The sequence below is a fragment of the Cervus elaphus genome, chromosome X (genome assembly GCF_910594005.1).
Source record: "Cervus elaphus chromosome X, mCerEla1.1, whole genome shotgun sequence".
In the NCBI taxonomy this organism is placed as follows: domain Eukaryota; kingdom Metazoa; phylum Chordata; class Mammalia; order Artiodactyla; family Cervidae; genus Cervus; species Cervus elaphus.
The window spans coordinates 154,218,046-154,234,604 of NC_057848.1; the positions used below are offsets into that span (position 1 = coordinate 154,218,046).

A 16,559-nucleotide genomic window follows, 5' to 3' on the forward strand; every position below is an offset into this window, starting at 1 on the left:
GAAGCTAACCTCATGACAAATAACCTTTTAAAAATTACTCTAATCATTAGTAAAAGGTCAAAATGAAAATCTAGTGTATAAGGTGACTTTAGTAAGAAAGGAGTCGAATTTGGCAAGGCAAGTCTTAGCACTCTTAGGAAAGACTGAGTTGGTGCTTTTTTGGTGGAAATGATGTTGATACCACCAGAGGAACAATTATTGCTGAATTTTAATTCAGTACCTCCTATTTACTACTTCTTAATATATCATATTCTAAAAGATGATGCTGTGAAAGTGCTGCACTCAATATGTCAGCAAATTTGGAAAACTCAGCAGTGGGCACAGGACAGTTTTCATTCCAATCCCAAAGAAAGGTAATGCCAAAGAATGCTCAAATTACCACACAATTGCACTCATCTCACATGCTAGTAAAGTAATGCTCAAAATTCTCCAAGCCAGACTTCAACAATATGTGAAACGTGAACTTCCAGATGTTCAATCTGGTTTTAGAAAAGGCAGAGGAACCAGAGACTAAATTGCCAACATCCGCTGGATCATCGAAATAGCAAGAGAGTTCCAGAAAAACATCTATTTCTGCTTTATTGACTATGCCAAAGCCTTTGACTGTGTGGATCACAATAAACTGTGGAAAATTCTGAAAGAGATGGGACTACCAGACCACCTGACCTGTCTCTTGAGAAACCTATATGCAGGTCAGGAAGCAACAGTCAGAACTGGACATGGAACAACAGACTGGTTCCAAATAGGAAAAGGAGTACGTCAAGGCTGTATATTGTCACCCAGCTTATTTAACTTATATGCAGAGTACATCATGAGAAATGCTGGGTTGGAGGAAGCACAAGCTGGAATCAAGATTGCTGGGAGAAATATCAATAACCTCAGATATGCAGATGACACCACTCACCCTTATGGCAGAAAGTGAAGAAGAACTAAAGAGCCTCTTGATGAAAGTGAAAGAGGAGAGTGAAAAAGTTGGCTTAAAGCTCAACATTCAGAAAACTAAGATCATGGCATCTGGTCCCATTACTTCAAGGCAAATAGATGGGGAGACAATGGAAACTGGCTGACTTTATTTTTCTGGGTGCCAAAATCACTGCGGATGGTGATCGCAGCCATGAAATTAAAAGACACTTGCTCCTTGGAAGGGAAGTTATGACCAACCTAGACAGCATATTAAAAAGCAGAGACATTACTTTGCCAACAAAGGTCCATCTAGTCAAGGCTATGGTTTTTCCAGTAGTCATGTATGGATGTGAGAGTTGGACTATAAAGAAAGCTGAGCACAGAATAATTGATGCTTTTGAGAGACTCTTGAGAGTCCCTTGGACTGCAAGGAGATCCAACCAGTCCATCCTAAAGGAGATCAGTCCTGGGTGTTCATTGGAGGGACTGATGTTGAAGCTGAAACTCCAATACTTTGGGCACCTGATGTGGAGAGCTGACTCATTTGAAAAGACCCTGATGATGGGAAAGATTGAGGGCACGAGGATAAGGGGATGACAGAGGATGAGATGGTTGGATAGCATCACCGACTCAATGGACATGGGTTTGGGTGGACTCCGGGAGTTGGTGATGGATAGCGAGGCCTGGTGTGCTGTGGTTTATGGGGTCACAAAGAGTCGGACATGACTGAGTGACTGAACTGAAACTGAATATATCATTGAAATTTAATTTTATTATTAGCTAAAGAGCAATGAGGTCTTGTATAAGATGAATAAAGGAACTAAAAAGAGGCTTCTTAATTTTTCAGCTCAACATTTATGAAATGTCTGTTATATGCTGAACAATGAGCTATGTTTTAGGGGTCCAGAAATGAATAAGACTTAATTTCTGCCTTTGATGAGGTCCAGGATTCTTAAATTTCACAAGACAATGAAAAAATTAAACTACTTTTAGGAAGACAAATTCTGCCCACAAGAAAAACTCTTTAGAAAGTGTGTGTATAAACTTGGGCCAGGGTATACAAACACAAAAGGCTGAATGCTACACAGCTGTTGCTGCTGTCTTGCTTGAGTCGTCCTTAGACCTTGGTTAGAAAATGCTTACCCAAACACTTGTTGCAGTTACGATTTGGTGTTTATATGCTATTATGAATAGCAGATATGACTGAACTGAACTGAACTGATGCATTAATTGAGGTAAGAAATATGTAGGTGTACCAGGTACTGTCGTAGGCCCGGAGGATAGAGAGATAAATGAAATAAAGTATCTGTTTTCATGATGCCTATATTTTCAGTGAGGGAGACACACAATAAGAGGATTGGGCCTATGGTGAACATTCCAATGAAGCTGCCAACAACTGACACAGAATAACGTACTGAGAGGTAAGTAAGAGTAAGAATTATGGAAGAAATGTACAAATAATAACTACTAAACAGAAACTGGTGAGACCTGACAATTACAAGGACATATGTGCTGACATGAAAAGGAATACACAGGCCAAGTAAATTCAGTAAATAAGTCTCAGAATACTTGAGAAACATGATGTTTTATTTTCTTCCCACAGATTTCACACAGACTGGCAAAAAAGATTTTTTTAATGTTTCAATGCTCATTTCTGAGGATGGAACAGATGGATTGGTGGTAGGGTGCTCAAAAGTGCTTTTTGCAAATTACCTCACATTCCAACTTAAAGTTACTCAAAAAACAGAAGGTGAGGTTTTAACATTCTAACATTTATATTTGGGTATATGTATATTTGGGTATATGTATGAGTAGGTGTATGAATGTGTATACATATATGCAGATTTTATAGAAGAAAATTAAATCTAAGGATTGCCTTTTCATTCCAATTACTAGGTCCTGTCAAAACTAGCACTACATTTTAAAAATACATATGATAATACTTTAGAAATTATGAAATAACCAGATAAGGTATTTATTTTTAATTATTATAATATAATTATAATTATTTATCATTTCTTGGAGAATTAGGTACATGCCTTCAAAGGACTACATATAGAATGAACCAATACCCAGGTTATCTTGCTGCTGCTGCTGCTACCAGGTTATCTTACTGTTATGTAACAATTAGGTTATCAAATAAAGTTGTTGGAGGGTGTCTTTCCCTATTACCAACCCACTGTAAATATTGCCACTCACTCTCCTTCCTACTGACAAGTATTTAAAAACCTTGCTTGTTGAAGACAAGGAAGACACTAGGAATATGGTTATTAAAGAAATAAAAAGCAAGGCAAAACAATAACAGTTTATTATACTTAAATTTTTAAAAAAGTTTCAGTATTTCAGAACAATTTGGAAGGTTGTAGCACACCATGGAAAGGCTAATATAAAATGTATGATATGGAGATGATGACATATTTGATCAGATTTATTTATTTTTTCTTTGATTCACTGCTTAGAAAAGGCAACAAAGTGAAACTTATGGGTTTGGCTTAGTTTCTTTTCTGATATCCTGAACCAGATACATCCAAAAGAGTATCAGGGAAGAGTAGTGACAGCATATACATCTAAAGTTATTCCTAACACAGGGTAGAGAATGGAGACCAAGAATGGTGTTACAGTTGATAAAAATGCATTTTTGAGCAGGCTATTTTCTAAACCTAAAAAGACCCTGATTAGCAAGTATCACAAATGATTAGATTATGTTAATTCTTAGATGGGAGTTAAACCGTGTTCTAGTGGATTTATTTTATAGAAGAGGACATGCTCATATATACCACTTATTTTCTGTTTGGTTATGATGTTATAATCCTTCATGTTTATCCTAAGGGTACTGAGCTCAACTGTGAGAAAATAGTAACTACAAGAGCAGAATTATAAAATAGTTTAAACACAAAATAGAGTAGCACCACTCCCCAACAAGTACATAATTTTCATTTTGAGAACAAGCTCAGCAAATTCTGATTGCCTCATGTGAAATTTCAAGAATGGTAACATGCAAAGCAAGAGAAGATTGTGGAAATCAAATGCAAGGCTCAGTTCACAGAAATAGAGCCAATAACCCTAAAATTTATGTGGAACTATAAAATATCCAGAATTGACAAAGAATTCCTGAGAAAAAAGAACAAAGTTGTAGTCATAACCCACCCCCCAACTTCAGACAATACTAAAAAGCAACAGTAATCAAAACAGCATGCCATCAGCACAAAAACAGACATATGGATCAATGGACAGAATAGAGTCCGGAAATAAATCCATACATCTATGCTTAATTATGGCAACCCACTCCAGTACTCTTGCCTAGAAAATCCCATGGATGGAGGAGCCTGGTGTCCATGGGGTCGCAAAGAGTTGGACACTGAGCGACTTCACTTTCACTTTTCATGCTTAATTAATCTTTAACAAAGGAGGCAAGAATACATAATGGAGAACAGATAGTCTCTTCAAGCAAGTGATGTTGGGAAAGCCAGACAGACTCATACATACCAATGAAGTTAAGAACATAACCTCTCACCATACACAAAAATAAACTCAAACTCAAAATGGCTTAAAGATATACATAAGACCTAACACCATAGAACTCTTAGAAAAGAACATAGGTAAAACATTATCTGACATAAACTACAGCAGTATTTTCTTAGGTCAGTCTCCCAAGGCAGTAGAAATAAAAGCAAAAATAAACAAATGGGACCTAATCAAACTTATAGGCTTTTGCACAGCAAAGGAAATAATAAACAAAACAAAAAGACAATGTAAGGAATGTGAGAAAATATCTGCAAACCATGAATTTTTCTGTAAGATGTTACGGAAAACCCTGAATAAACTTTTTGGCCAACCCAATATGTGAAACTGAATCACTTCACTGTACACCAGAAACTAACACAACATTGTTAATAACTTCAAAAAAGAAATGCTCAGTTTTCCTATTAATAACAAAAATGGTTTATCAAGTTTTCTCAACACTTTTCTTTGCCCTTTCCTTATATTCATATCCTTGCTTTGGAAAAATTGTGCCTATATTCCAAAGTGTCAAAGAACAAGATTATTTATGACAGTATATTAAGTGTTCACTGAGTGCATTCAAGCACATTTATGAAGATGTAGTTTTATGCTTAAAAATATCTGAACACAAATTCCTTCAGTTCAGTTCAGTTCAGTTGCGTCCGACTCTTTGCGACCCGATGAATCGCAGCACGCCAAATTCCTTAGAGATATACAAGTACAGGTACATGGTGTAAAAGCCCAAAGTATATATTGTGTTGGCCAAAAAGTTCATTGGGGTTTTTGGTCACATTGTATGGAAAAGCCCAACGAACTTTTTGGCCAACCCAGTAAAAGGAATATATACTGAAAGGAAACACTTATATAGCACTTAGAATTTAGCAGGCACTATTCTAAGCCTTTCATGTGTGCTTATTTGCTCCTCATAAAAGTTCTACGGATGGAGATGGTTATTATCGCCACTTTTTAAAAGAGCTTAATATCTGATATAGAGAGGTTAAGTTCTACATCCATGGTCATACAGCTAGTAAGTGGGATAGCTGGAATTTGGACAGCCTAGTTCCAAAGTTCATACTCTAAACCACTATGCTATTCTGTATCTCCCTATGCTATTCTGTAACTCCCTATTTTGTATCTCTGTATAATGTGTTGGCACATTATATATGTAACATGCACTGCTTGCTGAAGACCTATAAAAGGAAATATTTTGAATCTTAAACTCAATTTCTACAAATCTAGAAAAAGGAAAGGGGAAAGGAAAGATAAAGGAAGAAAGGATCAAACTCCTAAGAGCCAAAATGGAAACAAGAAGCTGTACGTTGTAGATGATAAATATATATATATATACACAGATTTTCTCAGAGGCATCACATAACCATGTGCCATCTAATCACTTGGCTGCACAATCCTGTCCAGTAATAGAAGAAAGGTGACAGAAAGATATACCAACTAAGCTTAGGCTTGAATTATTGAGGTGGATATTCTGTCATAAACACTCTGTACTTGGAAAAGTCAGCTTTTTTTGTGGGGATCTTTATTTCCCTCACTTGGGAAAAAATTTGGAGACATATTCCTGAAATGGACTTAAAATTTTTTCTGCAGTGGGTATTTTTTGGCCTTTATATATATATATGGCCTATATATGGATTTTGGAACATTTTTGGTAAGCCTAAAAAGTCGATGAATTTATTTTGACTTTTTAAAATGCCATTCTTTAAAATTAGGTATGGAGTTATGGCTGGGTCCATTTTATTTTAAATCTGGTCTAGAAACTTCAGTGATATTTTTCTCTAAGCATTAATGGGGAAAACTGAGAATTCTAAGCCTAACAGACTTTCTAACTATTTTGAAATATAAGTAACATTTTACCTGTTCATATCATCAAGATGCTCAGCAGCAAAATAAAAGCTTTTGATTTTAGGATGACAGGCTTTGAATGCACTGCAAAAGGAAACAGAGTACATTCATTTCAGACTGGGAAATAAGTTAGAACCAGATAATTTTTATGGATAAAATTGCCTCAAATCTAACCTGAGTACAAATATATAATGCTTCTACCATGATGACAGAAATCAGTTAAAAATTCAATTTTCTGCCCACAAAACTGCTTTCTTATTACCTCAATTTGAAAGCATTAGCCAAGCAATCTATAATTTAAAAGCTAGAAATTAAAAAAACAAAACAAAAAAACAAAAAAAACCTTCCTTTCTCTCCCTTGGCCCAAATAAAGTCAACTTACTATTTCTTGCGGCATTCACTGGCTCTATCAATTTTAAATTCAGGCAGGCTGATGAATCCTTCTGCTTTTTCATCCTGAAGAGGCAACACTCTTGTTTAGGGTATTATATACAAAGGTTTAAAGCTGACGCTACTATATAACTATGTCTTAAATATCTATACTAATGAAACAGTTCATTTAATCCCTTAAATTAGACATTTGAGAGATTAGAATTTCACTCTTACCTGTTATAGTCCATTAAACTGAAGGTATATATTGAACATTTAGAATAGTAAATATTAAAATATATATACAGAATGTTTAAAAATTCTATATTAAAATAAAGACAGAAAAAATAATTTAATTCTCAAAGTAAAACCTGTTTTCTAAGTAATTTTCCCAGAAGGTATATACACTTTTATAACATATAAAATAACTTTAGTCCACATTTACAATTCAATTTCCTCCCATTTTAAATGTTCAGATGTAAAATATAGGGATATCTACTAATTCAGTTCCTTTTCTGCCTCCAAAAGAATCTCTTATCAAACCCAAATTAAATATTTTGTGTACCCAACATTTTACAAGTGGATAGGTTAAACTGATTTTCAAATATCTTGGTTTACATGCTATACACACACACACACACACACATATAAAATGTTGTTTTTCACTTGGAAAATTGAATGAAATCCATAAAATCCCTCCCTCTCTAATGTGGGATAGAAATACAAGATAGGAGAATTATCTAAAATCTCATGTTAGATATAAGTTATTTCAACTAGTCTAAGCTTCCCTCATTGCTCATTCGGTGAAGAATCTACCTGCAATGCAGGAGACCCATGTTGGATTCCTGGGTTAGGAAGATCCCCTGGAGAAGGAAATGGCAACTCACTCCAATATTCTTGCCTGGAGAATCCCATGGACAGAGAAGCCTGGCAGGCTACCGTCTATGGGGTCACAAGAGTCGGATACGACTTACTGACTAAATCACCAACCAAGTATTTGTGGCTAAACCCTTTAATTGTTGTTGTTCCTTTCACGTACATAAGCCAATTCTCAGACATTTACTCCCAAACATTGAAGTGTGCTATACCAGTTCATGGCTTCTTATATATCAAGTTCAAGAGACATTACACATTCCCACCTGCTATCTCAAAGAAAAAGAATAGAGATTCTCAATTCTTTCAGTGTGTGTATGTATGTTTATATGTAAAACTTAGTAAAATTTGATACTAATGATAGTGACTAAAATGCGTGTTATATACAAAAGTAGTATTGTAACTTCCAATATTTTTCAATAGTTGACCATTTTTATTTTCCTCCAATCTTGGGGTAAATACAATAGTCTCAAAATTCTTTCTTAACTTTATTTCTCTTATGCTACCCTTGATGTTTTTAATGTTAAAATTTAAAATTTTGAAAAATTTAAAGTACTTTTGGGGTAGTTATGATCTCCCCATTATACTGAAGAATAGAAGAGTGGTCAGTAGACAAACTACAAGTGATCTAAAATAAAGAGAAACATAAAGAAGTTTTGTTTTTATACTATTTCATTGACACATAAAACGTACGTAGCCAGCACACTATTTAAAACCATGTATATATTTTTAATGAAAAAACAAGTTAACAAAAGAAATTTTTGTTTAAAAAACTAAGGTATACTGTATATTTGTTGTGATATTTGACAGGTTATATAATTACTCTGAATATAAATCTAACTACCACAAATGAAACAGGAAATCATAAGAACAATTTGCATTTGTTATATACTCTCCCCTTCCTTCCCCTATTGGGTCAAATGAAATGAATACTTGCAGATGTTCAAAGCTAGTCTACTAGTTCATTTATTCTTTAAGAAAAACTGAAGCAAATGCAGATATTAATTAACTTAACTTACATAAAAGACTTCCTTTCAAAAAAGCAAACAAAAAAATGTAAAACACTGAACAAAAGCAAGACATTTAAAAACCTTTATCAAATTTCTATATATATATAATCCTTTTAAGTAACCTATTGCTTGAATTACCTTTATATTTTTAACTAGATATAAAGAATTTTACTATATATTACCTATCTTTCGGACCCCACAATGCAACCATTTTAAGAAGGCAGACTGAAAAATTACTAGAAGTCTCCTGAATTAGCCTTAAGTTGATTATATTTTAAAACATAAATCTCAAAACAGTGATTCTTTTGGTTAAAAATAAAATGAATGAGAAAACAAAATGTGCTTGTCTTACCTCCTCATTAATATACCAATAGAGGGATGCATCCTTTAGGACAAACCAGTATTTCTTCCATTTCTGTGAAAAATAACTCTTTGCATCTTTCTTTTTCCAAAGCCAGCCCTCACAGTCACCACGGCCAAGATCTTTGCAAGAAATTCGTCTTTTGCTCTTGCCAGCTATAGGACCTAAAAATAATAGTGGGTAAATGTGTTCTTTAAGTTCATCTATAGATCATAAAAGGTAGAAGATTAATCTATAGATCATAAAAATAAGTCTGGATATTAAACCTTAAAAATATTTATTTTCTCATTGTATTAAAATAAAAAAACTAGAAAATTTTAATACCTTTTCATCCACATGGACATAAAATTTAATCCGAAATGCGTGGTCCCAGTCTGAAAACCTGTTGAGACCACTTGAAAAGGGTACCTTGTACCATAATTGACCTGAAGGAGAAGCTGATCTTTGTAGCTCTTGTGCTAGGGGGTGGTTCTCCTCCACACCACACTGGGCTCAGGTAAGAGAGGATGGGTGAAGTGGGCTGGTGATTGTTCCAGTGTAGACTAAGCAGCTAATTGTTTCATTTACTTTTCTTACCTTTGTTTTTCTTCTTTGATTTGTGCTGCAGAGAAGACTGCTGAAATGTCTGAAATCAAAGATGGGGAAGAATGTTAAGGGTGCCACTGAAGTACCAACAGTCGCAGAAAACACTGAAAAGCTGAATGGAACAGTGACTCTGAACCCCAGTGAACGAAAGTACTTTCTTTTTCCAAAGGCTCAAAACAAATTCATATGTATCATGCCACTAAACTTTCTAATCTCTTGTGAAGCAGGAGAGAATGTTATCTTTGTCCTTATTCTGTAGGCAGAGAAATAGGGACACAAAGCAGTGGTGAAACTCAGGGCTCTTAAACATGCAGAGTACTGCTGCGTACCTTTTCTAGGGGTTTAGAGTGCTTTCTCAGGCAATGTCTCACTTGATTTTCACAAAATTTTATGAAGGAGTCAAGCAAATATGACTATCACTTGTTCCTTTGAAGTTCACTCTATTCCATAAGCCACCACTAGCTACTGATCTCCTAGGCAACACTCCCAGGTGTTAAATATTGTGTTGGCCGAAAAGTTCATCTGGGTTTTTCTGTAACAGCTCAAAGAAAACTTGAATAAACTTTTTGGCCAAACTAGTATTTCAGTACTTGAATCAATATTTTCCTCTCACACCTACTTCTGCCTCTATTACACAGAACTAATCTTCATGTAGCTGATGTCAGCACATTGGCTCCTCAGTCCCTCAGCTCCAATGTTCTTTACTTCTCCATTCTCCAGCTATCCACCCCCATGACCCTCTGTTTGTTATTCTTAAGTACACTCCAACAACTGCCTCTATTATCTCCATTCTACATAGTACACTCCTTCCAACCCAGCAATTTTTTAAAAGAAAATCTCCACTCAAGTATCCAATTTATTGACATTACCACTCTTTTGTGCCTTTATTTCTCTTATTCCACTTGGTTTCCACGGAACATCTTTATACCCATTCCCTGGAGCTATACTTCCTGCATCATACTTGCCTAGCTAAACAACCATCCATTAAATCCACCTATCAGTCTATTCCATGCTAAGGACCAGAAGAGCATAATGTCTTAACAGAGAAACCCACAACTGGCTTAGCTTTCAATTAATGACTATAAATCACTGGTTCCAGTCAGTCTACTAAACTAGATTGTTCACTAGTCTAAATAAGGTTAAATTCATATGACTAGCTAATTAGGATAGAGAGAACAGTATACTTAATTTTAATTCACAGATAATCCCTCAAAATGAATTTTAGGTAACAGATTCTTCTTTTTAGTAAAAAAAAGGTATATCTGTAAGGAACAATTGGATTTTGTCTACATAAAATCTGCTGGCTTTGGGTTTATACAGTAAATTCATATTATGTGACATACTTTATTTAATATCTTTGCTTATAAAATAACATTCTTTGTTGTTTAATTGCTAAGTCATGTTCAACTCTTTTGTGACCCCATAGACTGTAATCATTTTCACAATTTGTATATGGTTTACATAATTCTTAGGAATATAATATTATGGATGGATATTAGTCCTAAAGATAAGGATCAGATAATTTGCTGACATTCAGTGTAACCCAGAAATAATCAACCGATATGTATGTGGGATGTGTGTGTGTATAAATCAGTTGCAGGATCCATGGCTATAGAAATTCATAATCAATTTTAGAGAGAAAGCATAAAAGATAAAACCCATCATGCTATGCTAATTTTCTTGAGTGCACTTTGCTTCAGAATAATAACTCAAATAATAACTCAGGCTAGTATGCTTAAGTATAGTTAATTTACATATAGTTATTTTCCCTAAATTGTTTGGCTGTAAAATTACTGATTAGGTTTTCTTCGTTTCGTAAGTAGTCATTATAATTTAACAGCTCATTATTATTTTTTTTTTTTTTAATTTTTTTATTAGTTGGAGGCTAATTACTTCACAACATTTCAGTGGGTTTTGTCATACATTGATATGAATCAGCCATAGATTTACACTTATTCCCCATCCCGATCCCCCCTCCCACCTCCCTCTTCACCCGACTCCTCTGGGTCTTCCCAGTGCACCAGGCCCGAGCACTTGTCTCATGCATCCCACCTGGGCTGGTGATCTGTTTCACCATAGATAGTATACATGCTGTTCTTTTGAAACATCCCACCCTCACATTCTCCCACAGAGTTCAAAAGTCTGTTCTGTATTTCTGTGTCTCTTTTTCTGTTTTGCATATAGGGTTATCATTACCATCTTTCTAAATTCCATATATATGTGTTAGTATGCTGTAATGTTCTTTATCTTTCTGGCTTACTTCACTCTGTATAATGGGCTCCAGTTTCATCCATCTCATTAGGACTGATTCAAATGAATTCTTTTTGACAGCTGAGTAATATTCCATGGTGTATATGTACCACAGCTTCCTTATCCATTCATCTGCTGATGGGCATCTAGGTTGCTTCCATGTCCTGGCTATTATAAACAGTGCTGCAATGAACATTGGGGTGCACGTGTCTCTTTCAGATCTGGTTTCCTCAGTGTGTATGCCCAAAAGTGGGATTGCTGGGTCATATGGCAGTTCTATTTCCAGTTTTTTAAGGAATCTCCACACTGTTTTCCATAGTGGCTGTACTAGTTTGCATTCCCACCAACAGTGTAAGAGGGTTCCCTTTTCTCCACACCCTCTCCAGCATTTATTGCTTGTAGACTTTTGGATAGCAGCCATCCTGACTGGCGTGTAATGGTACCTCATTGTGGTTTTGATTTGCATTTCTCTAATAATGAGTGATGTTGAGCACCTTTTCATGTGTTTGTTAGCCATCTGTATGTCTTCTTTGGAGAAATGTCTGTTTAGTTCTTTGGCCCATTTTTTGATTGGGTCATTTATTTTTCTGGAATTGAGCTAAAGAGGACACAAACAGATGGAGAAACATACCGTGTTCATGGATTGGAAGAATCAATATTGTCAAAATGGCTATTCTACCCAAAGCAATCTATAGATTCAATGCAATCCCTATCAAGCTACCAACGGTATTTTTCACAGAACTAGACCAAAGAATTTCACAATTTGTATGGAAATACAAAAAACCTCGAATAGCCAAAGTAATCTTGAGAAAGAAGAATGGAACTGGAGGAATCAACCTGCCTGACTTCAGACTCTACTACAAAGCCACAGTCATCAAGACAGTATGGTACTGGCACAAAGACAGAAATATAGATCAATGGAACAGAATAGAAAGCCCAGAGATAAATCCACGAACCTATGGACACCTTATCTTTGACAAAGGAGGCAAGGATATACAATGGAAAAAAGACAACCTCTTTAACAAGTGGTGCTGGGAAAACTGGTCAACCACTTGTAAAAGAATGAAACTAGAACACTTTCTAACACCATACACAAAAATAAACTCAAAATGGATTAAAGATCTAAATGTAAGACCAGAAACTATAAAACTCCTAGAGGAGAACATAGGCAAAACACTCTCTGACATAAATCACAGCAAGATCCTCTATGACCCACCTCCCAGAATATTGGAAATAAAAGCAAAACTAAACAAATGGGATCTAATGAAACTTAAAAGCTTTTGCACTACAAAGGAAACTATAAGTAAGGTGAAAAGACAGCCGTCAGATTGGGAGAAAATAATAGCAAATGAAGAAACAGACAAAGGATTAATCTCAAAAATATACAAGCTCATTATTTTTAAAAATGACAAAGATGGGGGTGGTTTGTTTTTTAGGAAGCTACATGGATAACAGACAGCTTTAAAGAACTCAGTTATATAATGTACTTCCTATGCTTTTTGCACATTACTTCTTAGAACCTGAAGGTCTAGTTTAAAATCTACACAAAACATATGTTATGCTCTCTAGGTTTTCTTTTTCAACAAGATTATCTTTTCTTTCCCTACAGAAATATATTCTCATACTTATCATGAGTGCAGAGTATAATCAGCATACACATTGTTGGAACCTAAGAACTCCGAGGCACACAATACAGATTTATCCATCATTCAAAGAAGCAAAGCTTTAGCTATCTTTTAAAAACATTGTAAATACTACAATGAAATTCCCTTAAAAGAGACTTCATTATTTTTCCACGTGACGTGATACTTTCTAAAATGAAACAGTTAATTGAACTATATGCTTTTGAAAGTAATGGGAAAAAACAATGAAAACTACAGTTAAGGAAATAGGTCCCTTGTGTAGAAAAGAGTTAATACAGCAGGCCTGAGGCTGCTATCTTAGGAGGGCCTGCTTGCAAGGCTGGCCCTCCGCTGACATCTGGGAACTTGGCTGGTAAAATAATTCTCGGTACTGACATGCAGCTTCCCTAAGCGATAAGACTACTTTGCCCACCTGGGGACTAAACAGTTGCTTTAATTTCAGGAAAGGAAAAGTAGTTGCCAGGCAGAGGATGCCCATGTAACCAACTCAATAAAGTCTTTGGGTATTGAGTCTTTAATGGGCTCCCCTGGGCAGAGACACCACACACACGTGACTGCATTTTTGCTGCTAAGTGAAGTGTACTCTGCATGATCTATCATGAGGAGAGAGCACAGGAAGCCTGCAGGTGGATTTCTTCAGATTCCATGGTCTTTTTTTTTCCATACCAATCTGGCTGGATACCCTTGCTGCATCACTGTAATAAAGTTTTAGCTGTGGATAGAACACAGCGTCTTCTGAGGCCTAGTCAATCACTGGACATGTGGGTGATTTGGGATCTTGAAATAGACTCATTTTCAAAAGATTACTTAAAAACTTATATCAGAAACTGTCCAATATTCACACACATAAATAAGCTCCTGATAGTGAAGGTTTCCTCATGTTATCAGCAGGTATGTTTAATACCCTGAGGTACAAATTTACAATCCTGTGTAGTCTTTCTTAGTAAAAAAGATGGAATTATTCATTCTGACAGGTATTTGATATCACATTCCCAGTTTCTGACAATATCATGAAATATTTAATAAAAGAAGGACATTAAGAACAGACACATGACTACAATGGATAACACTGCAAATCATATATAACTGTTATGACCAATGCAGAAAAACAAGGGGCTTGGAATCTTTGCTTTCATGATAAACGTTTTTCTCACAATAGAGAAAATTTGTAATATACTTTATTTCTGTATTTTTCTTAATAGTTTCAGATCACCCTTCTTCCAGGTTCATGTTTAATATTTATGTTTGAAAATATAAAAGCCTTTCACCCTTAAATAATAGTTAGATGGGTATAGAATTCTGAGTTGAAAATAATTTTCCCTCTGCAATCTGAATATATCACTTTATTTTTTTTTTAGCATCACTGCCCTTAAAACATCTGTAGCTACTCTCATTCATTATAATTTGTCTTTAGTCTCTCCATAAGTTTTAAAATATTTTCCTCTTTATCCCTGATATTCTGCAATTGCTCTTTGATGTGTCTAGGTTACAACTGATAATAATGAACCCCATTTCAAATTCATTGTATTGTAATTGAAGGCATTATTTCTTCAATTCTGAAAATTCTTAGGCATTATCTCTTCAAATGGCCTTCTTTACTACTCTCTCTTTTTTGTCTCTAGATGTATGTTGGTATCTCTCAATTTATCATCTATCTTTAATATTGCTATCCTTTCATATTTCCTCAATGCTTTTTAGGTGAATTTAGTGTTTTCCAATTCTCTAATTCTCTGATTTTACACACCTGTATAGAGTTTATTTTACCTATAGAGTGCTTATTTCACTAACTATATTTTATATATCCAGGATGACTAGTTGGTGGTAGCACTTCTGAACATCCAGTGTCCTTAATCATCCTGTTATTACCTCAAATTTTAAGGGCTTTCTGGACTTCCCCAAATTTCCATCTATTAAGGCAAGAATCACCTTTAACAAGTCATTGCTCTGGACAATGGCTGTATCTTTCTTCAACCTTCTTATACTCATGGGTGAGGAAGCTCTGTTCACCCTCCCAGATGGTTTCACCCCATGAGTCAATCTTCAGTTTCCTGACATGGCTGGGGTCCATTTGTTCTCTCATACCCATTAGAGTAGACATCCAGTCATCTCTAGCCCTTTCTGGACTCAGAGCCTAACAGGTATATGGCTTTAGTTCCCATTTATTGTTGTGCAATTTTGTTCTTTCTTCTAGTCCCTGGAGACTAGGTATCATTTTTGACCATGACTGTATCTTTTTATGTTTGGGGTAGGGGTGTGTGAGAATTTAAAGTCTGAGCTTATAATGCTTACTGACCACCAAAAATAGATTCCTTCTGTAAACATTTATGAAGGTCCATTCTCTTAAAAAATATTTTTATCTTATTTCCTGAATCATCATTCAATAAAATGTTCCTAACACTATCACTTGCACTTTATGTTTATTGTGCTGACCATTTGGGCGAAAGTTCTTTGAACTTTCTCCCTAAGAGTGTTTACAAACTCTGATCTTCAGCAACTTATGAATTTATATAATCAATGGGGACTTCTTAACTGAGCTACAGGCTGCCTAACTCAACAGATTCAATGTGTTTAAAATTGAGCTTCTCATACCCACCACCCATCAACCAATTCTGCTCCTCTTCTAGTCTACTATACCTTAGTAAATGGCAATTCCATTTCTCTCCACAATGGTGAAAAACCTGAATATTAGAGTCAATGTTAACTCTTTCCTTTCTCTTACAGCCCATAACCAATCCACCAGTAAGTTATATCAGCTCTGTTTAAATATGTTTAAAATAAGACTTTCTTACCATCTCTATTACTATCACCTTGGTTGAAGCCACCATCATCCCTCACCTGGATTACTGAAATATCTCATTGTTCTCCCTTCCTCTATCCTCTCCTCTTCTGTTTTTAACATAAGAGGCAGAGTGATCCTGTTAAAATATGATTTGATCATGAAAACTCTCCAATGGCTTCTCACCTCACTTTGAATAAATACTCAGATTCTTCCACTGACCCTGAAGGCCCTGCATGACCTGGGCCCTGTTCCCTTTCCTGCCCCTTATTAACTCTGCTCCAGCCACACTCGCTGTTTCTGGATTGTGTGGAATAGAGTCCCACCCTGCTGTTCCCTCTGTCTGAAATGTTTGTTCAGATATTGAAAGTAGCTCTTTTACCCCCTTCCTGGTTGCCCATTTCTGTTCCCCACTAGCCTTAAAAGAATCT

General features: G+C 35.5%; 1 protein-coding gene across 9 annotated transcripts in view; it reads right to left on the reverse strand.

Annotated features, from left to right (window-relative positions):
* The window catches only part of CNKSR2 (connector enhancer of kinase suppressor of Ras 2), a 271,251-nt gene that overhangs the window by 58,145 nt on the left and 196,547 nt on the right, over positions 1–16,559 (reverse strand). For all 9 annotated transcript variants that reach the window (XM_043895762.1, XM_043895760.1, XM_043895759.1 and 6 more), the window contains 4 exons: positions 9,451–9,499; positions 8,866–9,038; positions 6,644–6,717; positions 6,274–6,345 (listed from right to left, as the gene is read on the reverse strand). In XM_043895762.1, coding sequence (XP_043751697.1) covers positions 6,274–6,345; positions 6,644–6,717; positions 8,866–9,038; positions 9,451–9,499 — 368 coding nt within the window. The remainder of the gene's footprint in view (positions 1–6,273; positions 6,346–6,643; positions 6,718–8,865; positions 9,039–9,450; positions 9,500–16,559) is intronic.